This window comes from Bombus fervidus, chromosome 5 (genome assembly GCF_041682495.2).
Source record: "Bombus fervidus isolate BK054 chromosome 5, iyBomFerv1, whole genome shotgun sequence".
In the NCBI taxonomy this organism is placed as follows: Eukaryota; Metazoa; Arthropoda; class Insecta; order Hymenoptera; family Apidae; genus Bombus; species Bombus fervidus.
This window is the reverse complement of record NC_091521.1, coordinates 15,066,902-15,092,426: the sequence shown is the minus strand read 5'-3', so window position 1 is coordinate 15,092,426 and position 25,525 is coordinate 15,066,902. Positions and strand designations below refer to the sequence as shown.

The 25,525-nt window shown below is 39.5% G+C and overlaps 1 protein-coding gene across 2 annotated transcripts in view; it reads right to left on the bottom strand.

The window, feature by feature from the left end:
- Dlp (glypican dally-like) overlaps nucleotides 1–25,525 on the bottom strand; it is a 139,871-nt gene that overhangs the window by 3,329 nt on the left and 111,017 nt on the right. For both annotated transcript variants that reach the window (XM_072002913.1, XM_072002914.1), the window contains exons 2-7: nucleotides 11,537–11,707; nucleotides 6,815–6,957; nucleotides 2,826–3,074; nucleotides 2,323–2,491; nucleotides 1,478–1,874; nucleotides 1,000–1,169 (exon numbers count right to left, since the gene is read on the bottom strand). In XM_072002913.1, the coding sequence (XP_071859014.1) occupies nucleotides 1,000–1,169; nucleotides 1,478–1,874; nucleotides 2,323–2,491; nucleotides 2,826–3,074; nucleotides 6,815–6,957; nucleotides 11,537–11,707 (1,299 nt within the window). The remainder of the gene's footprint in view (nucleotides 1–999; nucleotides 1,170–1,477; nucleotides 1,875–2,322; nucleotides 2,492–2,825; nucleotides 3,075–6,814; nucleotides 6,958–11,536; nucleotides 11,708–25,525) is intronic.

The window sequence follows — 25,525 nt, the reverse complement described above, 5'->3', positions numbered from 1 at the left end:
TTTAGACCGCTCTGATTCTTAATTTCGAGAATCCATTCGTGTTATCAGATTTGAAAATAAATGCGATAAAATCGAAAAGAGAAACGGTCGCTTTTTTAAAGAAGGAAGATAAATTGATTTTTTAGATTCGCTCGTGTCACTTTCAAAAGGATCTCAGCTAAGTTATGAAAAAAAATATATATATATATATTTTGCTTTTTGACAGTGCACCAGATGTGCATATTCTTTATATATTACATATATTTTTTATATACTTTTTGTAATTCTATTACTCGTGAACTTGTAGTCGCTTTAATTGACAAATTTGGAAATTGATTAACGCGACGATCAAAAAGAAAATTCCAAGAAAATTATGTTTTTAATCGCCGTTTACTGTGAACAGTGTCTCGAGATAAGATAAGCGGCATATTACAGTAGCCTGATAATTTGTTTCCTTTATTATATTTTCGAGGAGATTTAGAACATAATTATTAGATAATAGAACTTATAGATATTAGAATAGAAATTAAAATGGAACATAATCTTCAGTAAGATAAAACACAATAAAAGTAGCATATCTTTAACGATTTATCTGTCTAAGAATTCGTTTATTTCTTCATTTCTTATAACAATCCTGGCAAATTATGATTATATAAAAAAAATGATAATTAGAACTGTTTTATAGAGCCTATAATTAACAAGATAGATACACGGAATTCTATGATAAATTGTTTGTGTTTCAATGAGGTATTCTAATTTAATCAACTCATTATTCGAAATCAACTAGCTTACCGTATTTACTGATATTGATTCTACGATTAAATCTACCGCTTACGCGTTCCAGTATGCTTTTGCCAGTATATTCGTTCGAACATTTCTCTAATTACTTATTATTCCAGGAAAATACCAGATCAATTTTAATGAAATATTTTGTTTTGGGATATTCTAACACGAAAGGATATTATATAATTATAAGGATAGTTGTGTTTGATGATATGGTAGATTAAATAGATAGTTTACCTGTGTCTATCCAATCGACGTCCTGTCCATTGTACGCGGATTTTAATCTGTTTGTGATAGTAGTCAATGCGAAGACCTGGTCCCTGACTATTGTCGGTCTTGTTCCAGTAACTCGTACCTCTGGATTCAATTTTTGTTCCTCTCCGTTCGACGATACTGGGTAAATGTATCTGAAACACGAGCAAGTAAAAAATGAACTCAAGATTTTAATTGGAACATCGATATTATATGTAATATTGATCAGTTTGAAAAGAAAAGTTGATAAAGACAAGAAGATATATTGCTCTATTTCTAAGACACCTTGTATAATTATATCAAAATTTAAATATTATATAGTTTAATTTAATAACACAATTGTATTTACTATTATATTACAATTTAAATAGAATTAAAAAGATGACTACATGGCTGGTAATTTCTATCAGAAGAAACAAAAAAAAAAAAAAATAAAAAAAGTTTATGTTTGTAAAATACCCACTTATCTACGTGTGTGCCGTTCCAACATTCCTTCGTATTGCTAGGAGGAACCACGAGGCCATCGTTGCAAACCTTATAGGGCAGGTAAACCCAGAATTGTCTGGAATCTCTCACCCTCTGCCGTGTCTCTTTCACCAATTTATCCAAAATAGCAGCACGATCGTCTGTCAGTGTTTCCTGATCAAAGTTCAATGATTCGAGTTCCAACTCTCGATTGTCTCGACGTCTGCGTCTACCCAACACAGGCCGTCCGCATCCAGTGAACACCCTTTGTGAAACGTCGTTGCTGTTCTCTTGGAAATTCATGATCGCCTCCGAGATTTTCAGGTTGATTGGTCGTACTAACATTTCGATGTTAAATGGACCCAACAGACGGTCAGCCACCTTGTCCACGGCCTCTGAAATTGGAGAAACGGAATTACAGAAAGGGAGCCAACGATAAGAATTACTGCAAAAAGTATAGCGAGGAATCAAATCATATGATCAGTCTATGATGTACTCATTTTTCGAGGAATTTTTTAAAGAATTTTTGCAGGAGCCACTCAAAAATACAAAATTTCCTAAAATTTGTGAACCTGCCCGAGTAAACAAATAAATAGAATCTTTTCATTCGCTTCGCTCAAAATTAATCCCTCGTTCGACGATAAATACCAAGATTCCAATTGGAATCTTAAAGCAAGAAATTTGGCGATTCTCTTTGTCGAACATTGTTTCCCGAGTCTTCTCTATTCCTCAGGCGATTGCTAATAAACAGAATACTCTGTGTACGTGATTCGAGGTAAGTCGATGGATTATATTCTCGAGCCTATAATTACCAAGAGAACAATGCGCGTGGAAATTACTCACCGACGAAGTGATTCCATTCAGCATCCAGAGCCGCATGCTGAGCAAGGCAACCCTTCATCACGTTGGCACACATGTCACCACAAGCTAACACGTTGCCCGTGATCCCGCTGCACGACGGACACACCGTCATTCTTGTGAGTGCAGCTGCACAATCGGCTGATGGTTTCAACTGTGAAAAACCAGACGATTTTCCAGCTGTTCTTACGTTTGTCGTAGTTTATCGACTTTCGCGGGTTTTTTGCGCGTTTGAAAAGGTTTCAGCGATGTTCGAAAATAGGGTTTCAGATAGCGTAGGTATATTTTTATGATTAGAGAAACGTAAATTTCATAATTAAAGAAAGAATTTTTATAATTAAAGAAACAATTTTTATAATTAAAGAAAGAATTTTTCTATTGTATTATACGCATTCTGATTGCATCGCGTTATGGCTATATCTTCCTTCGAGATTTTACATTTCTTACAAATGCCTAAAACGAACGAAGAAGATGGATATTTCTCTTACCGACTGCATGCTCTTCAAGACATCCGCAGCTACTGTTAAAGCCTGACTAAAGGCTCTTGTCGCGACGAAAGACCTTTTGATTTGCACTCCTAATTTCTGAGGGACATCGCCGAACGGTCTGATTTCCTTCATATGTTCTCCCACACACTCCAAGTATTTATTGTCAAAGTTGTACTGACTGTTCAGCACCGTGAACATTTTCTGATAAAGAGTATTGAAAAAATTGTCCATGGTATCGTCGAGATCGACCTGGAAAAATTGAAATTATATCCGATATTAATCCTATAACCACGAGCGAGACTCGTGGTAAAGAATTTGTGTCATGAACGGAACCCACGAGTGATAAGTTGATAACGAAATAATAAATTGTGTTTGTTAACTGATTAATTGATCATGAGTACGCCATAGACGCCTTAAAAACACTATTTGTCCTCAAACGTTGTTTATTATTTCACAATTCCTTTTGTAGCCCCTAAATATACATGTCATAAGAAGAATACATTTTACGCAAGTGCGATCACGCGGCGCGTGTCCGAACCTTCTGTTTACTATGGCCCGCGCGGTCGATAGGTAGCGTGTGGTCCAAGGGTTTAATGATCGATCTATGTTTTATCTACAATCTCTAACTATTAACAAAACTAAACTATAATCGATACATTAATCGAGCATTTCGTAACTTCCTCTTAAATCGTTCTTTTCCATTAAAAAATGATACATTTTTACGTGTCCCAACGAAAGCGTTCAATAAAAAACAAATATATTATAAATAATAATTTTTATCAAATAATATACAATGATCTCTCTGGAAACTAATAATCTAGCCTGGGAATAAACTAGCATTTTTCCTTCTAAAAATACCCGATTTCAGAGGCCAGCTAATCGAACGAGCTCATGAAACAAAGAGCAACCCCCTCGAGAGACTATTCGGCTGGTCGATCAGCCATTCACGGGATGCTCCTTTTTAATTTCTATCCATCCCCGATATATTCGAGCACTGTCTCGATCGAAGGAATAATCCTGCGGCCCGACGGAACGTATTATCGAGTCGCGTGGGGAGGAGCGGCGGAGATGGACGAAAAAAATAAAGTATAGATAAAGGAAGGAGAAGGAAGGAAGGAAAAAGAAAAGGCGAAAAGGGGAAATATATATGGAAAGACAGAATGGTAGAAACGAGAGGTCCTCGATAAATTCGAATCCTCCGCGACACGATATATCACCGTCGTATAAATTCGTTACCCGGCAGCGACGCGTGCGATTGCAACAATAATATATTCATGCGGAGCCATTTTCGAGCGTGCACGAGAGCCAAACCGGGTCCAAGTGGCGCCGCTGAATAATTCCAGCCGATTTGAATGACAATCGCGCCCTCGAAATACGTCGTCTCAGTGTAGTCCCCCGATTCCGTCTCTTTTCGCGGTGTACGTTTTATTCGCGTACCAACTTTCCCTCTCGTTTGGGTGATCGATACGACGTGACGAGCCGATCGGTGCGATCTTGAACGCGTGCCACGTATGGCGAACGGAAATGGCCATTGGATCATCTGGACGCGACAGGTTTCGCGAGAACGTACTTACGTAAGTTTACGAGTGTTTTGAGAATCGGCGAAGAATGCCGAAGGGGAGATCTTGGGTTAACGCGGCATATGAAAGAGATTTGTTCGCGATTTATGAAGACTCATGATTTCGTCGACGATGCAGAGAGACTATCGTCAAGGGCATCTTTTTCGTCGGTAACGATAGAAAAGTTCTAGAGACGCGAGCTTCGATGCTGAAAATTCACAAAATGAAAAGTGAAAAAATCTATCGGAAGAAGAAAAAAATCCTCGAACGAAAGAATGCAAAGAGACTAAAGAACCGATACAAAATCTTCGAAAAATAAAAGAAAAAGGGAAAAAAGGATTGAAAAAGCTTAGAAGATGATAAAAAGAGAGAACCAGCGTATAACGCGAAGATTTTATGGAAAATACAGCATCCCAAGAAAATATAAAATGTGCTTCTTCGTATATACAAGAAATTTATGCGAAGGGTCCAGATATTTCTTTAGCAAAATGGAATGAGCGCCTCTACTTTCCCCTGGACATTAATTCCAATACAAGAGACAACTCCCGACGGATAAAGTGAAACTGTCGGGTAATTGCAGCTGTCCAGGAATAGCCCATTTGATCTTCGTTGGAAGATACGAATCTAGGGAAATATAAGGGGGAGTAAAAGGAGAAAGAGGAGAAGAAAGAGAGAGAAGGAGAAATCTAAAAGCCGGGATATTTTCTGGCCTTTTATCGGCAAACGCTCGCGAATCCTGAACGTCAAAAGCATTGATTAAACTCGCCTTCGCACGAGAAGTTTTCTACCACCCTGTCACGAAGTCTCGTTGCTCGCGGTTAAACGTGCGCTGGCCGAGGGTCGAGGTTTTAGGCCGATTCCGAAAGTTTCACCCTCTACGAGCCTTAGCCGCAACGACTCAGAAGGGCGCAGCTTTCGTTAAAAGGGGAGGAAAGTCCAGGACCGCGAGGACGAACAAATTCTTCCGCCTTTGAAAATCGAGACCGTGACCCCCTATCGATTTTATCCTGGAATTTGATTTGTCGCATCGCAAACGAAATTGGATGGTCGTCTGCCGCAATAGCTTCGAAGCAAGTGGAGAAGTTCGGAAACGGATAGCAGTGATCTAGGGGGAGGGGGGGGGGGGTCTACATCAGGAACAAAACCATTGAACGAAATGGATTGTACAAGAGATACAGTTTGGATAAAAGAAACAGAAAATTGAATTCACAGCCTACTCTTTGTTATACTAATTTGTATTTGTATTGTATTGAAGATATTAGATGTATGAATGAAGGAACACGTGGATAAATTGTAAAGTAGAAAATATATTTTAACACAGAAGTGTAAATACAAGTAGCAATATAATTTGAGCTGATTCAGATCCGCACGCTAGCATCGCTTCGTTAAAATCCACCGGTAAATTTTCCGCTACGTACGTCACTGGGCTACCATAAAAATCCGTACCATACCATAAAAGTCCGTTTGATCTTATCTGTATCTCTCGATTATGTCACATTCTCGTTAGTTATATGAGGTTGTTTTTCATGTTCACTCTCTGCACTTTCATACGTACATACTCCATCGCTCTGCGCACACACATCTTCGCGCTCGATAATTTTCGATAATTTCGTAGTTTCTAGTTCGGCTATTACGGCTATTACGGCTATTACGGCTTAATATTACATTTCTTACGGTCGGTACGTACGCTCCATACCCTCGGCCGTCATTTAGATGGATTAAATATCCTTATTTAACCTTTACGTCAAATTTTCTTTGGATTAACGCAGGTATATGTGCAAAGCGTTTAGTACCGAAAACCCTAAACTTTTCTAAATTTGGCAGTGTTCCGTAACAGAATTCAACTTTTTAAAAATACTTTAACCTTTGTTTTTGAATTCTTTCCCTCCATCTCTATGAATTTCTTTGATCTTACTGCTTCTGGACCATATTTAGATTCTCATCCGACTTCATGTCATATACTGCATTCAACTTTTTCCACATTTCATGTGCTGTTGTGCAGCATAAAAGAAGACGGTTTCCTTCCTACTGAGGTCGCAATTAATTTTCTCGCTAACCGATCTGCCTTCAAAAATCTTTCACGGACGATTTCTTTTTCCGCGCTGTTACCAGATTTAAGAAAATTTGTCCAAGGTCGAAATCAGGTATGATCCATTTCCTTCTATTTCTATTATTACGTTCGTGCATAATTCAATAAACTAATATAAAACGAAAAACATTGTGCGTCTATTATTTCCTTCTAAAAGGAAAGAAACTTTTCCGACAAGCTAATACAAAAGACACAGTTTGGATGAAAATAACCAAAAAATTGGATTCATGACCTATTTATTGTCGTATCAATTTGTACGTGTTATAAGAAATTGAAATTGTTTGTGAAAGGTAATTTGAATGTAAAGATCTAGGCCAGAGTGAAAACCATTGGAAACTCACCGTTCCCTTGGCATAATAGTTCTCCAGTTCCTTGAACAGATCGGTGAATACAAAGGAATTCTGCTCATAGAGAATTCCATAAGTCTTCTTAAACATCTCGTGGAAAACCTTTTTACTATTAGCGAGAAGATCCTTGAAGAAACCTGTAAAAAGAAAAAGAAAGAGAAACGTTTTATCAAACTGTTTCCCTCTGTGATAATTAAAACTGTTTGAAACTGAAGCAATCTGAAAATATAAAAGGCAAGATCGGTGGACACATTTACGAAGGCTTCGCCCAACCATCGGCATATAAATAATTTATACGAATGCCGATTAATTGATCTGGCCGAAAGGACGGGCAGAGAACGTAATTTATTTAATTGCACGATGCTTTTGCATCGTTTTCCACCGGCCTCGTTGTAATAGGAATAATTTGTAATTGCAGAAGGGAAACGAATCGAATCGATCTACTTGTTCGAGACAAAGACGGGCCTATCACTTGAGATTTGCAAATCAATTACAGCCGCGACTTCAACTTGCTAGATTTATCACGCGTTAACAACGTTTGTTTCTTGTCGAATTATACCGCCTGTATACTCTGCTTGCTATGTACCTAACTTGTAACCGTTAATTAACTACTTCCTTCTAGCCAGGATAAGGTGTTAACGAAGTTTGCGTAGCACTCTGTCTGAACTTTGAGAATGATTTCTGCCACTCATTTATCTTCACCTTATACTCTATTCATTTCGAGAGAGAAGTGCAGAAAAGGGTTGTTGCAACAGCCTACTACGAAATAAGATTTCAAGAAGGAATTCTCGTAATTAACATGCTAAAATATAACTTTCTTTTAGTTACATTTGAGAAAGTAAAGAGAGCAAAGCTTTGGCAAGTTTTGAAATGGAAGTCAAACGTAAAGCAGTTAATTTTAAGAAGATTGTAGGGGATTTCTTTCCTCCTTAGCTGCGTTTAATTCTAAGAATACGAAAGATTCGCGGATTCGTTGTGCTTGCGATCGAAGATTACGCGAGAGCGTGACAAATCACATTTTTATTTTCTACAAACAAGCAGTTTTAAAATCCAGTATGGAACGTGCGAAATATATATATATATATATTTATTTATTTATTTATATCGCATCTTCATATAATACTTTTATTACAATCATTTCAATAAAATCTATGTATTGTGTAGTTGTAATACCAAAGTACCAGAGGAAGCAAAGTCTGTGTGCAACATGAAAGATAAACACAAAACGATTAACGGTGACGAAAAATGAGAACTAGAATTAAACGAAAACCAGAGCAAACCAGAACTCGAAACTCTATCTTGAAATGAAATTCTATCGACAGAGTGTATCTCTCTCAGTATACTTTCAAATCTGCCGAATATAGCTGGTGATTAAATAGCCATTATCGCCCTGACACAAGCCACGGCTTTTCCTACGAAAAATTCTTCTACGAAGAGAGCAAAAGCTTTCGATGAAAGAATATAAAGTCCCCGATTTCTCAAGCAACAGTAGCATCGACCGTTCGCTGAACACCGTCCAGCGAACACCGACAAAGACAGGGGTGGCCCGTGCCACCCTCTACACGCGTAACCTCACGAACCAGTGAAGCCTGAACCAGTTCTTATCGTCACTTCAGTCGCGAAGAATGTGATTAAAATTCCTTTTAACGACGCTGAGAACCAGTGAAAGATAGATAGATAGAGAGAGAGAGAGAGAACAGGTAGGTGAGCCCCGTAACGAATCGTCAACGGCGACGTCGGCGACGCCTCGGCAAAAAGCTTCGGGCTCCGAGCCGCGTAAAAGGGAAGGAAGCACTTAGCACCGCGACGACTGGCTAGGAACTTCGTCGGAGCTTTTAATTCACGACACGCTCCAACGTTCGCGACTAATTTCCCCAGTTTTTCTCCGAAAATCTCCCGTGTCGTTTCCATATACGTATGAATATTTTGATTTTTCTATTACAAGGTGAAGATAAGAGATTAAGATGAAAAGTAAATCTCTGTGTCCAATGAAACTTACGTTCGACGTAGTTTACGCAGAAATATTTGCCTTCTGTATATTACCTTGTGATCTATAAATTGAATTTAATTTTAAATTTAAAGATCTATAAATTGTATTTAATCCTTGCCATGTAACGTCGAGCATGAATTATAGCTCTGATTCAACTGTTGAGAAAGTGTCTTTCTTTCGCAAACGTGTTTTTTACAATAGTGCACCTTCATAGAAACGTAAAACCAAGTCTGTGAAATGTCGCGGTGTTTACCTCAACAGAACAAAATGGATCGTACGTAATTCGATTAAATAATATAAAACAAAAAACATTGCGCATGAAACGAACATTTCCTCATAAAACGAAAGAAACCTTTTGGGTAACCTAATATTTGTAACGGTGTTCGCTAAACTATAATGAAATACAGTTGTTTCAACTTATTTTCTCTACCATTCTAAGCTTTTCCAACAGCCTTACAAAAGCCCCTGTTAAACAAAAAGAATTTGAACAATGAAATGTACAGCAGTCAATACGGAATTTCCAAGGCTCTATTCTATCGTACAACCGTTCGTCTTGCCTTCACCTTCCCCTTCCCCTCTCGTCCTCTTATATTTCACACTATCTCCCTATCCTGCATAGGAGTTTCTGTACTCTTCCTCTCTGTCTCTCCACGCCCTAGCTCACCCTCTCTCTGCCATTGCACTTCTGTCGCGGCAAGTGGCAGGCAAAGTGGGTACGTGGGTAGCTAGATGCGGCTAGGTGTAGTAGCTGCTCAAAGGGAAGCACGACGGTCGTCAGAGAAGCCGTGGTCGGATGGAAAGGGCATGGGAAAGATTGGAGCTCGAAGAGCAAAGAGGTAGTCGGGCCATGGTGGTGCAAACTCGTACGCCATCACCGTTAATTTCGTTAATGAGAATCGTTAGGCGTATCTGAGATGTTCGATGTGGCGTCGTCTAATTTCATGCTCGCCACGTCCACCCTTCGATCCACTCATTTCCATTCGGAAAGGAAACAATAACACTTCGTCCTTCGACATTAAGGATAGTCTAAGTAGGACCTTGACGAAATAGAAAATAAAGAAAGTTCCGAGTAAACAAACAAAGCACAAGTTTGTATTTAATTTCCTATAATGCGGGTCATTCTTTGTGTAGAGATGTTAGGAACATATTACAAGTTGTAAAGTATGAAGTCTTGAAAATGTTTCAAAGCTCTACTTAAATATTGTTAGAAAATTATAAGATATTCTTATACCCGCATTGCAGACCGTACAACACACACTAAAATTAATGTTTCGTTCAACAAGTAATTTGAAATAAGGACATTCAACAGTCGTAGACTTTTATCCTGCTAAAGCAACCCTGCAATAAACTGACATGGTAATGAACAACGAACAAAGAAGTTGCAAGATAAGCAACGAAAACCAAGAATAGGGATTAAAATTTTAGTAAAATTGCTGTTTCACTTATTTGAGCAAGTGGTTATATTTTCTGTTCGAACCCCGAGGGTACATAATTTTTCCTTCGTTTCAGCGAGTCTATTAATTTTGGTAGCGAAATTTTTTAATCGTCTATCAATTTATATTAATTTCAAATCTCTATAGAATTAATCCACATTGAATATTCTTGACAAATATTTAATTAAAATAATTAATTTTAATAAAAATAGTTTCAAGAATTTTTAAAAAATTTTATCGAACGATCATGCAATCGTTTTCAATGCATATATTTTTGTATTTTGTCCCGTTCTAAATAAAATATAAAATAAATAAAATAAAGGAAATAAAAAAGAAAATGAAGGTTGTCGAAGAATCGCGTCAACCATCCAGACACCATTAACTGAGAAATCTCATTTCGGACCACGTATTGCGCTTCGAAGCCTCATTCACGTCTATTAACGCCACTCGCCCTGCCAATGTCGAGAATGTTCGACTGATCGAACTGTCTGAAAAGTCCTTTTGTGATTTAGAAGTGGTATAATTGACGAGATATCGTATTTCGTTTTCCTGACTATGAGCTGTCGCGATGAATTTTCATTTCTACTTCTTTTCCTCCGAGCTGTACTGTAACACGCTCGCTGATCTTTGGACGCTCATATCGAGTTTATTGAACTCCATCGATCTCATACTTTTTTGCAGTATAAACCAGCAAAGAGTCGTTGAAACATTCTATTCGATCATCTTGTCAATTTAATATTCCATTTATATATCGAAATACCTTACAACGATATTTACGATTTCTGATCGTACAACATTTTACATCGCGTGAAAGATAAAACAAAAAAGAAAAGAAGAAAACTTCAAATGAAAAATTACTCGCAGTTCTAGTTACGGTACGTACTCCACGTTTCATGTTTCTGTCTACCATACACAAAAGAACGCGAAATCCATCACGAAGTTCAAGAAACACGAAATTGAAGAAACCTTTTGCGACCCTGCATAACTAGAAACCAAAAAAAAAAAAAAAAAAAAAAAAAGAAAAAAAGAAAAAAAAACCTTTCCAAAGAGAAACGTCGTCTGACACACACGAACGTGCCGACATTCAAGTTTAAAGGTAACTGATCAAACGAAATTGCAACCGCCTGCCTCTCATCATCAGAGGCAACGTTCAACCGTTTTGCCAGTGTGAATGTTCGTAGAGTGGGACTTCACCCCTCTCGCACACGCGTATAAACGCGCAAACATAGAGAGCGCGAAAAGAGCCGACGATGAAGTGATTAAAATCGTGAAACGTTGGATGAAGGTACTCACTGTGGAACCTGGTGCCTCTCGTAGACAGGACCTGGTGCAACCGCTGAAGAGTTTCTTTGGTGGCTTTCTCATGTTTGTCGCGTGCCCTCGCCTGCAGTCTCACCTCCATGTCCGCGGAGCAGCACACCTCGCCGCCGCTTCTCACGCTGCCGCATACTTTCAGCTCCTTTGCTGGAAAAACGAACGGGAAACGAGTTTAATACACCGGCTGGATACACGTCTCATCCTTCATCGCGAACGTTCGAGGAGGAAACTCGTTATACAGACGTCTTTAACAAGAGAGCTTTCGAGGGTTTATGATAGTTGGTTCAAGCATCGGACAAATCTTTTATTATTTTCTCTTCTTACTTCTCTTTCACCTTTGTTTTGTTCGATAGCTGAATCGAATATTATTGTTCTTGAGACTATTATTCGACGATATTTCCGTGTTATCGATTGTGATTTCGATTAGATTTATTTTTTTATTGTTCGATATGGTTTAAGGGATGAAATTGAACGTTACAAATGTTTGTATGTTACGATATGACATCGTATGGAACTTTACGATTTTTTTATTCGATGCAATTGAATATGATATTGAACGTTCAAATATTTGTATTCCGTTGTAGCATTACGATGATTTTTCGACTCGAGTCCTTTCAAAATTGTTTGTTCTTCTCTATAGCGCAACTGATATCTAGTTTGGTTTTCTACACAGGATCATCGATCTGTGTTTTCTCCGACTATTTAGACATGTTTTTCGAATATGGATGAAACAGGAAGATACGTGTAATATCTTTTGGTGATTAATGTCAAGTTATGAATGGTTCTATAGAAAGCATCGTTGTCGTTAGTTAACTATTGCAATTAATAATTCGGATTGATATCTGTCTGCTTTGAAATTGATTGGTATACGTATGCAAGTGCGCGATTGGAAATAATCATTTGCGATTTTCAATAGGCAAATGTAATTAATAAATCTAATTACCCTCCTTCCGTCATTTTGAAGTCAACGATGATTACGCTAATTATGAATACACGAATAACAGGAATAATTAAACAGCGACCAGAACTTCTCTCCATACAATTGTATAAATTATATCATTTTCATAAAAGAATTCTTCGTTTAAAATTTCTCGCTCGAATAAGAGTTCCTCTCTGTAAGAGTCTTATCCCGTTGAAGTTCGAACGTTTAAAAAAAATAATATCCTCAAAATGAAAAGAGGCGAAGAGTCAACAAAAAGGTAAAAAAGTTCCAAAAAGTAAGGGGAACGATAAGAACTTTTCTCTTCGTCGAAATTCAATTTTCCGTTTTCCACAGACGCTGTGGGTAGCTACTGGCATAGCAATCGCGCAAGCAAGATCTGTTCTCGCGTGAATTTCCACGAGTTTGTTCGCGTTTACCTTTTGCAACTAGATCGGCCTAATCACATCCTTCTTTGTCGATAGAAATTTACATTTTCGTCTCCGATTTTTCGACTTTTAAACGCGTCCGATCTCCTTCCTTTCGCTTTAATTTCCCGCCAGTTTGATTTTTTGCAAACAAATACGCGTTAAACGGGACGAAGTTATACAAAGTACTTAAAATAGCAAACGTTGTTCGCAGCGAGAAAATGAATGAAAATGGATGCATCGAAGCAATGAAATAAGTAAATTAAATAAAGTTGTTTCCAAATGAAAGACTCGGATAATTTCTAAAACTTCCTAACTTTAAACTTACTTACATCGATTAAAGTTTTCAAATCACAAATTGATCAAATAAATTCAATTACGTCAAACAGAGTCACAATAACTATGATATTTTTATCTATTTCCTAATTATACTGTCTATAAAAGAAAAGTCGATCCGATCTGAAACAAATTCAAAGTTGATTGAATTTAGAAGAGTCGTTAGAGCAATATGGTGATCGAGCAGAAAATGAAAAGCAGTTTTAGATAAAGGCGGTTCGATCGTCCTGGACGTGTTTGAAGAATAAATAGTCGCGATCAACGACGAACTCGCAGCAAATGCAATTTAGTTTTGAGAAACGTTACAGCGACGACAATGTATACAATCCGACATAGAAGATCGAGAATCGAATTGTCCCTCTTTCTGGATACGGTTTTTACGTTTTCCTATCTTGAATGTAAAATCCTTTCTAAACTCTACCTAAAAAACTTTATAACTCGCGTTGTACAAGCTTTCCATGTACCATCAAACATTTGGAAAATCAGAAAACATAAGTTTCATTATCTTGTTATTCGTTCAATTGAAAATATTCTGTCATTATTTCGCGATAACCTGTGCGATATATATTAGCCAAAAGGTAAAAAGGAAAAGAATTACGAAGCTTCAAATATTTTAACATATCTTGAAAAATGAGAACTATTTTCTGTCTCGTTAAAAATGAACAGAAACATTCGCACGTATTTAGCAACTGAAGAAATGAAAACCGTGTTAACAGACACTCTGAGTGATTTCGTAGTTTCATTGTTACTCTTATTACTTGAGGAAATAATTGCTGAAACATCAGTACGTATCGACAAAGCCTATTAACGGTAATTCCGCTCAATCAATAACAATTTTCCAAAGATCAGAAATACATCTATTCTTCGAAACGTCGCAATAAAGCATCCGACGACACCGAGATCGAGCAGCATCCACCCTCTATCGCGCGGCGTGACAATAAGCCGCGTTTCCATCGAGGGTCGTAGAACAGGGCAGCAGCCCTACGCTGTTCCCTTATCGGTCGGACGCCAGGCTATATCGCTTATCTGCCAATATTTCCAGTCTGCCGTCTAAGTAAGCTAATTTCCAGCCACTCGCAACTCCGAGTCGAACTTCCACCCCCTTTTGCCCCAACCATCGTTTTGTCGTGTTCCTTCGCCCCCTTCGCCTCTGTCTGCTTCGGTTTCAAACTTTCAAACACGCCCGTAAAAGTAATCCCAAATTATTTCCGGCGAATCGGTCGTCGTGACCGCGCTTTTCCACTCGATTCGATCGCGCGACGCGTGCAGTTAACGAGCAAAGTAATGCGTTACGATTACGCCAGCCTTGATATAAAAGTCTGCTTGTTACCAGCCAGCCCCTTAAATCTCTTCGAACGATCCACCCATCTTCGACAGAGGAAACGAATACGACCTGTGTTCCTTCAATTTCTGTCCCAATCTACGCGCCTGTAAATTTCATTTAATAATTCTATTTTCATTGCCTCGTTCGATACGAGTTTTCTCTTCAATCTTTCTTCCTTTCCGACTCTGAATATTTTTAACGTTTGAATATTGATCGCAGCAGACGACACGTAGAAGATTAGATTTTCAGGTAGTTTTGAGATAGAATAGGAATAGATTCGTCCTATTAATTAATACATAAAGTTTAAAGCTTCGGTTTAAAGTAAGACCATCAGACGTATACTACAAAAGCTTGTGAAATATAAGATAAAACGCACCCTTCGTTCCAGTTTCTTGCAATCTCGAACAATACAGATCGAGAGAAGCATCGAAAGATATTTCTGTCCTATTTCTAGGCTTTTATTCCCTACTCGTATCCTTCCATACCCAACTGTCGTTCGAATTAGCATCCATCCTCGAAATCGCGTTGTTCGGAGTTTCCTGGCAGACAGCAGCCGACATTTGCATCGATTGTTCCATAAGCACCGAAATAATAAGCGCCATAAAACCGTACTAACTCCTTCCCTGACCCGCGATTTCACGACGTGGATAGCCGTTGGCACGACACAAAAACGGAAGATCGTGCAATAAATTTCTTCGAACGATCTCATATAAAAAAGCAATGATAAAAAGTGAATAAGAGAGAGAAAGACGGAGAAAGGAATAAGATATGAAATAGATAAAGTGAGACGTATCTCGAAAGCTCCAAGAAGCATTTGGCGAACTACCGTTAAAAGCCCCTTGGTGCAGACACCGAGACGACGACACCTCGTGTAGCTTTTGCATCGCGTAAAGCTTGTACGTATATACACGCGTGTATGGTACATAAAGGGCCGGAGAGTTACGCGGTACGCCGTTTGTTAGCGTACTGACATCGCAAAGACGCGGGCATTTCCGTCGCGACGCGCTTCCGTGTCGCAGCCAACGACTTTGTACGGTACCGACTGTTTTTTCCAGGAAAGGGACAGAGGACCTTGTAGCCAGGGGGAATTATGAAACAAGATAGAATCGATAGGAGGGAGTGGACGGTACAGGGGTAGAATCTGTCGACTGTGAATGATAGACAGGGAAGAAGAAGTTGGATGTCGAGGGGTTCTGTTAAGTTGTTTCCCGGGTGGTTTGGATCTGGTTGAGGAGAAATTAATTTCTGTTTAGATCCTTGGAAATTAACGGAACTTCAAGGCAGAAAGTATTTTGTATTATACCGCTGCTGAATTCGCTCTAGGGCAATTTCCGATAATCCGAGGGTAAATTTACATCTACTTGGAGTTGAGAAAATTTAAAGAATTCAAACGCAGAGTTACAGATTTTTTTAAATTCAATGCTTCTATGTTGCACTACTCATCAGCTTAATTCAGAGAAGATTTTCCTAATCTCCGGAGGAAATTGATATTCTTAAAGGATAAAAGTAGTTTCACAAAGTAGCTAATGTGTATAATGGTACGAAGCTCGTAACGATACCAGATGATCAAAAAATTCTCCAATTTTTTAAGAAAGTTGTAATAACGACTGTTAACAATTGCCTGTTGGAATTTAGTTAACTAATTAACACGTAGAAAATGATTAAACTTGAGGTGTGTTTCGACAACAAAATCTGGCTGAGAATATTTCAACAAATAAACACATCACCTTCCACCACTGGCCGTATCACCAAACATAATCCACACTTGATGCTCGTCACCGTGCAACTCTCTAAACATAGATCAACCCCCTGATCGATTCGATCCGCTGTACACGTGTCACCATCGTTCAATGTTCAACCTTAACACAGTCGATTGATTCCAGTTTAATCGAGCCGTGGGAACCGCAACTTTCATCTTCTCTTTTTATAAACGAAAGGTCAGCTTTCATCCTGCGACTCCGTCATCCCTTTTAAACGTTAGTTAATTACGAAAACAGAATACTCGTTTAAGAGAAAAGATCGGTTGAAACTGAGATGCAATCAAGTATTAATCGAAAAATGGCCATGACCGACTAGCTGAACCTAACGTGATTGACCTCTTGGTCCAAGCTACCTGCTACCTGTCGATCGCACCAGCCATTGTAAACAAGAAGTTCGGTCACATGCCGTGCCGTTCATCTGTTTAGCCGTGTGCCCTAACTGTACTCAATTAAATGTATTCTTCTTTTGACATGTATATTTTGGGGGTTACAAAAGAAATTATGAAATAAGAAACAACGTTTGAGGACTATCGTGATCGATTGATCAGTTAAGAAAAACAATTTATTATCTCGTTATCAATTTATTACTCGTGTGTTCCGTTTATGGCACAAATTCTTTGCCACGAGTCTCGCTCGTGGTTATAGGCCAAGGGGCTAAAGGGACGCGACGTTGGTCACGCTCGGATTTCATTTCCATCGCGACCGGATGTCACGGGGTAATTCCGTTTGTAATAAATCAACCAGATATCGTCGCGAATTAGGAGAAATTCTAGCCGGATATAACAACGTCCAATTCGATGAAATATAGATCGAACGTTGAATGGGTACCGATGAGAAGCGAATTTCATGCAACCTTTGTTAAACAAGTTGCAAGGGTTGCGTACGTTCGAATCTTGAACACGAGGGTGTATTCTATTTTGTGCGGTGAATACAGCACAGGGATAGAAGGGTTACTATTCGATTAGAAATCGCCCTTCGTCGGAATGGCTGCCAGTGATACGCAGATGTAGCAATTTTCTGGGCCAAACGAGAATTGAAACACGCCTGTGGAGATACGTCTTTGATCTTTGGGAATAAGATGAGCCCGTAATACGATAGGGTATTTTCGGATAATTGATTTCGCGAAACTCCGTTTCGATGAAGCGCGGTAGTTTTCTTTAACGTTTAGAATTCTTTTAACATTGTCACAGACGAGAAGAACAATTAAAAATCGCCGAGGAATAATTAAAAATAGAAAGCTGTATCCTGGAATTTATCGAGTGGAAAAAGATGGAAATTTCTGTAACGTTTGCAAAAATTCTATATCGTTTCGTCTTAATTTTCATTTCTAATCTTTTAGCAGTTTCGTAGAATCGTTTAATATGGTAACAAGAAATTGGGCGATTCTTGAAGCGATTAAAATTCGTATTGCGGTGTTCCGCGACATTACGACAAAACTTGGAATTATCGTTGCAAGTCAGCAACACTTTAGGATAGCGAGCAACGTTGTAGAATTGTTAGGAAGCATATTATCCGTGCGAGGTAATTTACAGCGTGGTACAACACTTACATTACAAAGCACAAAGCCCATGGAATCAAGGAGAATCAGAGAAATCCTTGCAACAGTATTACAAAGCACACGGTAAATCCAGTTTAATCCCTTCATTACGAAACATTCTAACAAACCTGTTATCATGAAAGATTAAAAAATCTTGCACGAGAATTATTCGTACGCAAGTTGTGAAAGAGCGAAGTAAATCAACCGAACGTACTCTGCAACGTTGTTTCAAGTTATTGCAGCTCTGATATTTATTTTACGTTACAACGTGTTGTCTTTAAACAATTCCAAACGATAAAAATCACGAAAAAATTGTGGAAAAGGAAAGAGCTATTCAATCGGGGAAACCACAAAAAACGCAACAGAGCGTGTCTTTTTTATTCGTGTTTTATTTTTGTCTTTTATTTTTCCTTTTTCCATCGTTTCCACCTTCACGCTCCAACGAGCTTTCACCCTTTAACGAAACTCCAGGCGGTTCGTTCCTAGCCGATTCATTATTATTCCGAGCGAATCGATGATGGCAAGTTCGCGCGATGCAGCCGGCCCATTCACGCGCGTTCAAAATAATTACTTTCGTTCCGTTTAACGCGGGGATGAAAAAAGCTGGAGTCGGCCGATGTTTGGCTGAACAAGCCACGGTTCTTTTCCTATACGCGTCACTCGATCTCACAATCTCGAGGAAACCTCTGATTTTTTCTCTTTCGACAGACTTTACTTTGTATTTCATTTCGACGTGCTCGAACGCAAATCACGCGAGTTTTTCTGTTCGTTTCTGACTTAAAGCTGAATCAGACGATCATTCCCGTCCTTCCCCAACTCCTCTGTCCAATCAACAACTTTTTTTCGATTATCACGCATAGTCTGGCGATTCGAGCGTAACGACGATGAACAGAGAGAGAGAGAAAGAGAGTCGGCCGACGTCTTTCGGTCGGCATTTAAAAGGGCGTTGCACGCGGAAATTGGGAAATTTCCATTGTAAGTGGATTTCCGCGAATAGCGTCGCTGGAGCCAATCTCCACGTGGCAAAGGGCGGATTTCGAGCCGCTGCTATCGCAAACATGAAAAACCGTAGGAAAATGCAGTCAGCCCTGAGGGTATGGTACCTCCAGCGAGATTCTTCCCCGAGGATTTGTCATTTATATGATTAACGAGCGAATGACATTCGTCGGATATCGATTCTCTCTTGTTTCCTCCTTTCACATCGTAAGAAACTAGTTTTCGATTTACTGGGTAATATTTTTTTACTCGCGAGATAAATTACCATTGCACAGAACGCGAAGAGCAAAGAGAGAGAGGGAGAGAGAAAGAGAGAGAGAGAGTTATCTTCTTGGAAATGTTTCCTTCTCGCTTTTTCTTTTTTCTCCTTTTACGTTTTTAGAACGAAGGGTGAAATTCGAAGAAAAGAGAAATGGAACGCGGCAAGGAAGCTTACAAGTATATTCAAACGATGTGTAAATACAGAAAGAGAAATACGTATACGATGTAAGAACAAAGTGCAAACAGATTAAAGCAAACCAAGCAGGCTAGATGTTTCAGCTGACTGTATTCAAGAGCAATATACAGATTATACTACCTTTAAATAGCAAGTGTAAAAGATGGTAACAAAGGAAAGATATGTATATTTAGCCGGAAGTTTCAAACAATTTATTTAACTCTGAAAATTACCATAATCACGTTACATTGGCTGATAAGCGCTAATCGACAACGAAACAAGTTTTCAAGGGCGAGTTTGTACCAGAATAAAAAACACCTTAATTGTTGAAAAATGATATTTCACTTTTATTTACCGCTCTATATACGTTTCTATCAGAAGGAAAATTAACGTTTTGGAAAACAGCTCTCTATTTCGTAATACCCCAAAGCTGTGTCTCTCTCACTTATTTGCAACGTACTGTCCAACAAAGGCCATTAAATGCAAAAGGTGTACAACAAACATTTCTGGATACTTGGGGATATTCTCATTTCCATAGAAATTCTGTAGAAGCTCGTGATCGATCAATTTCCGTCCCATCTATCACGTTATCAGAGAACGAAAATTTTCATTATCACTTAATAGAGCGTGCTAGCGTTAAAGATCGAATTAAAATTCGTACGCGTCATTTCAATGAAATTCGAGCAGCCGCTGACAAAATCGAGACGCAAACCTCTCGACGTCTCTTATCTCGAAAGCCAAAGTTACGAGTGAAACTGCATAATATGCCCGATCTCGAGACTCAAAATTCAAAGTTCGTAGAGTGGTGCGATTTTCCGCGTGCCCTGTGCCTGTTTAGAGGATGGAAATTACAGATATTGGCAGCGATGCGTCGCTGTGAGATTCGCCTCGATTCCAACGGAATACAAATGACGTCGAAAATCGTTCCTTCCAGGGACAGCGGCTGCAACTTCTCCCCGGGGAAGCTTGTAAGTTGAAAGTGTTTGCACTTGGTTGGAAAGGAAGAGTTGTTCGAGGGTGGAAAACGAAGGCGATCGGTGGCTGATGTTCCGTCTTGGCGAAATTGAAAACAGGCTGGAAATTAATGGGAGTTCGGACGTGGTTGCCAAATATTTGCAGTTACCGGGCTTGGCATTTCCATAAAGGTGAATCCCGAGCAGGCTTGCTCCCCTACGAATCCATTTCCCTTCGATTGGAAAAGGGAATTTTCTTCGCGGATAACTCGGGGGAGTTTGGAAGTGAAACCAGCGAAAGATTTAGGTAATCGAGAAGGCAGCAATCGAATTTTCGTTCGCGTTATCGACATTCCTGTTATATGTAAGAAGTACGTGTAGGATAGCAGAGGTGCGTTCGAGATACGCGTGTGCTTAATGGTCGCTTCTGGTCGCGTGAGCGTTTTGTTAGGACGCGACTAGATCCGAATCTCGATGGCGTGACTTCGATTTTTGTTACTCCCGATGGCTGTTTATCGTGGCTGTTAGTTTAATTGCACGTAGAAGTACCTTGATATTGATGACACAGCTGATGCCGCATCGTCTACCTCGACGTTTCTTTGCTTTCTTATTTATTAAATCAAAGGGTTCGTTTTTATCGCAGCGATTCGATCAATGCATGGACTCTATAGACTCGTAGAAAAAGATCGATATTAATGGAACCGGCCGAACTTACTTTTTAAAACCGATTCAATCTATAGGGTGTTCCAATCTTTCTATACCATTATCATCTTCCTTCTAAATACGTATAGTTAACACTTTACGCTTTTCAAACTTTCATGTTCCCATCTTACTGTTCTTTCGATAATACAAACGAGATGTTTGATATTTTGAAGAAAACTTTCATCGCAACCCTCAAACGAGATATCATGCGATATTTAAAAAAGGTACTGGATATGGAATATTAAAAAGTCTACCAAAATTTTCATTGCATCGTTCGATTTATCTCCACGCGTCTCTTCTATTATTCTAATCGCCAAATATTTGACTCGCTTTTCCCATACAAACACGAACTATCCCTATTTCCATCTGCCAAACAAAATCAACCTACCGTGTCTATTCTCGAAATTCCTCCCAAACATACTCAACCGCCAGTCTCTTCCATTCTGTCGACGCGGTGTATTCCCAGCGTCCATCAGAGTACCAAAGGATAGAAAAGAAGACAAACCCAAACAGGCAACAGAGTGGGTAGTCGCGACTGGCTCACGGTATCACGGTTAAATCGCACAAAGAAAGAAAGACCAGCGGTTTTCGTTCATTCATCGACCGCCACTGCCAAATATTGCCAGACAGAAAAGAAGTAACAGCGGACGAATGGGGGGGAAAAGAATAAACAGGAAAAAGAGGGAAAAAGAAAGTAGAAAAAAACGAGAAAAGGGGTGTAAACCGGGAAGATAGAGAAAATTCGAGCATCGAAACTGTTCCTCTTTGTGCAACGTGTTCTCTTGTATTACGCGTGCCTGTTTCATCCACCATCATGAGATTCCCGCGGCGAATCTCCATTAAATATTTACGAACATGCCGAATCGGCCTCTGTCCGCGCGCTGGGAAACGCGGTGGGCTTCCTTCTTTCTCGTCGGTGTTACCGTGTACGCGATCAATCCCGCGTCGATGTGGTAGACAGAGGGGACGACTGGCGTCCAGACGAAGAGCGTCGTCGTCGTCGTCGTCGTCGTGCACGCGGCGTCTGGCGTCGGCGACTACGAAACGCTCGCCGAGATTTCAATCCACTTACACTAGGCCGAGTTACAGGCTGGACACACCGGTTCACGATCGATTGGACGAGTACGATGTGTTTCAGGTCGATTGCGTTGGGAATTCGTTTTTCAAAAGGACATATTCCAGATACATGGACGGTTTCTTTAGATTTTACGGAATCTGGTCGAGAATTGAAACTGGAGATTTTTTCAACTTGTACGAGATTCTTGAAAGTTTGGAATCGTTCGAGATTGCATTCAGAGAAGAGATTCAGATCGACGAAAATTTATAAAGTAGGAGACAGATGTGGCGTGAAAGAGTTTCGCACCTTCGCGAATCTCTGTCGCATAATACTGATAAGTCGCATCGATATAATGCCGATCGATCGATCGCGAACCGCATAAGGACGGTTTTGGTTCGGTTGCGGTGTTCGCAAGGGCAAAGCTTAAGAATAGTTCTTCTTAATTCGCCGTTCCCAACTGCCTACCTAAGAAACGCAAATATTGTAGTATCGGTGGAAAGATAGTAGAATTCGATAGGTCATATAGCTACCGTCCGTTAGACACGGGATGACTAAGAAAAGTAAAGTTTGACTATGAGTCAACCGCGTCTGTTTGGGTAGTAAGAATATCGAAACAGCGGTGTGAAAGGCAGCCGTTAACTATTTGCGAGAAGCGTTGAAAATATTTACGATGTTAAAATTGTAACCAGAATTGTGTAACACGCGACAACCCCATTTCTTATTCCTTTGACCCTTAAAATCGAATCACCGATCAGACGAACGAGCGAACGCTCGAAAAAGAGAAGCGGAATTGTTTCGGCGTTATTTGTCGTTGTTGTCCTGTTTAACAAAGAGAACGACGACGTGACCGGATGCACAGGCAGGACACAACAACGAAACGTACGATTTTATCGATCGTTCCAGCTCATACAGAAGGCGTGTATCCACGCGACAAAGGCAGAACCGACTAAAGTAGGACTACCGGCGTGCAACAATGTAACCGGCGCGTTGCTTTTCGTTTGCAACTGGCAACGCGCACGTGAAATGTTTCTGCGTGTATTTTCAGGCCTGTGGAAGAAGCGTGTGTGCGTCTATGAAAGAGAAAGAGAGAACGCACGAAATTAACGATCATGATAATTGTGCCAGCGTGAAGAAAGGGGAAATCCTGACACGCTCGCGAGACCGACTCCCTCTCTCTCTCTCTCTCTCTTTCTCTCTCGTTCTTCAACCCCCTGCGTGCAAACACTAAACGCCTCGATGAATACCAGTGTGTGGACAATATACGGGGTGTTCCGTTCCACGAGACTGACGATTGACTGTTTCCTATGGAAGTGGAGGAATCGAAGGAGGAATCGGAAGATAAAGGATGATCCTTGTTCAGATATTTTGTATTTGATGCGACGTTGGATGAGTTTTATTGATTCAAAACTTTTGCGCGTTCGTTGACTTAGCGATTTCTTTGTGCTATTTCATTGCCTTTCTCTTTTTACAATCTACGCCATTTTATATTGTTATTAGAGAATCAGTTATTGAAAGATAGTAAATAACGCGCAATCCCGTAGTTTATAAGCATTAGGATATCTATGGAGAATCAAGCAAATTTGAAAAGCCACGAAATTATCGAAAGCGAGAATTATCGTCTTGAATCAAAAATATGGTTTGCTAATGCGAACGATTTTATTGCAGCAGGCAAAAAGGCAAAAGCGAGGAAATCCTGGAAGCTTGATAAATTGAAATGTTATTCATACTATACTACGATAAAGATTGGTTTTACGAGACAAGTGTCGATATTGGTAATATTAAATACGAGTATTAATTAATTAAAGTTGGCGATAAAATCACGATACAATCGATACTATTTCTTCTTTCGACTTACAAATTTCTATTATTTGGCTTCCGCTGGTTTCCCCTTTTCACGAAAACCTGTTTCTCGATTTACCATCGCAATTATACGGCTTCCGCGACCTTCACCCTCTTTCTTTATTCCTCTAGAAACGCATCAACGAGCCGGCCGTTTGCTCGATCTACATCGATCAGCGAGAAAAAAGTCAAGCAACGTAAAAAATGAAAACGAAAAGAGAAAGAAGCGAAGGGGCGGAAAGGCAGGGAAAAAGGTTCGCGTCAAAGGAAGTGCAAGCTGTTTCGAGTAGAGATTAAATAAAATCTCGCGGCGTACGACGTTGCGCTGCGAGTTGAAAGCTGCTAGACGAGAGGAATCATCAAGTAGACGCGAACACCCCGTATAACCGAGCGTTTGTATACACTCGCGTAACTGTGTTCGTTAGTCGAACTGAAAGAAAAGCATTTGTGAAGTTTCACGGCTCCCCTAGCTGAAAATCGAAACTCGTTTGCGCTCGATAATCGAAGAAAAGCCTCGGCGAACCGGGGGCGAAACAATCGACGCGAGCGCGGCAGCCCTTAGGGTCGACACGCTTCCACTTTTCCAATCTTCTCGCGTAAGTTAGCTCGTCGACTGACTGAGTGAATAAAACAGGAAGAGAGAGAAGGAGAGAGAAAAAGAGATACAGACAGACAGACAGACAGACAGACAGAGGAATAAGAATAGAAAAGAAGATTCGATCGTGACAATCTTTCGGTTATTTGTTCGATTTCAATCGAAACGACGAAAGTGACGAAAGTGACCGAGTACGATGATTTAGAATTTAGGCGATTAAATCAAATTTTATTTTTCGACGATATATGTACCGCTGTTTCAATTGCAAGAAATAGAAGATTAAATATCAGCGAGGAAATTTGTAGTTGATGTAAAGTACAAAATTAAGGCATAAGGTTTTCGTTTGCGGAGAATTATGATGCCACGTTAATCGTAAATATAATACGCTATCAAACGTTTTAAAAGTATTAGCTTATTCGAAAAGTTTCTTTCGTTTTATAAGGAAATAATAGACGCACAATGTTTTTCGTTTTATATTGGTTTATTGAATTATGCACGAACGTAATAATAGAAATATAACGAAATGGATCATACCTAATTCGATAAAATAATATAAAACAGAAATTATTGCTTATCTATTATCGTCTTATAAAACGAAAGAAACTTTTCGAACAACCTAATATTTAGGAGCTTTCAACGAACAAATTTTATCGTAGATTTGCAACTTAGTTTTGCACGTATGTTTTGATCGTATTATATTTTGAGCGTTTCCCGCATCTTTATACCATCAAGACTCCCATAAATAAACACTTTGTTTATAACAGTAACACATATCTGTTCGATCGATGGCAAAAATATATCCACGCCATAAGATACAATTATCCACCGTTATCCACACCCAACGTATATCTCGCTATGAGATTGTCTCCGATTTTACTTGGAAAAACTCTTCGCCACCGCAAAACTTACCCCCTCGATACCCGAAACAAACTCGAAGAAACTGTAAAAGGTAGTGCATCAGCATCACCAGAGGAGACACCTGCGAAAACACGTAGAGAAAGTTTCGCGGCGGTGTCGGCGTGCAACCGACGGATTTAGGGTGTTTTAGGGCGAAGCTTAGAGAATGGGGTGAGAAGACATAGG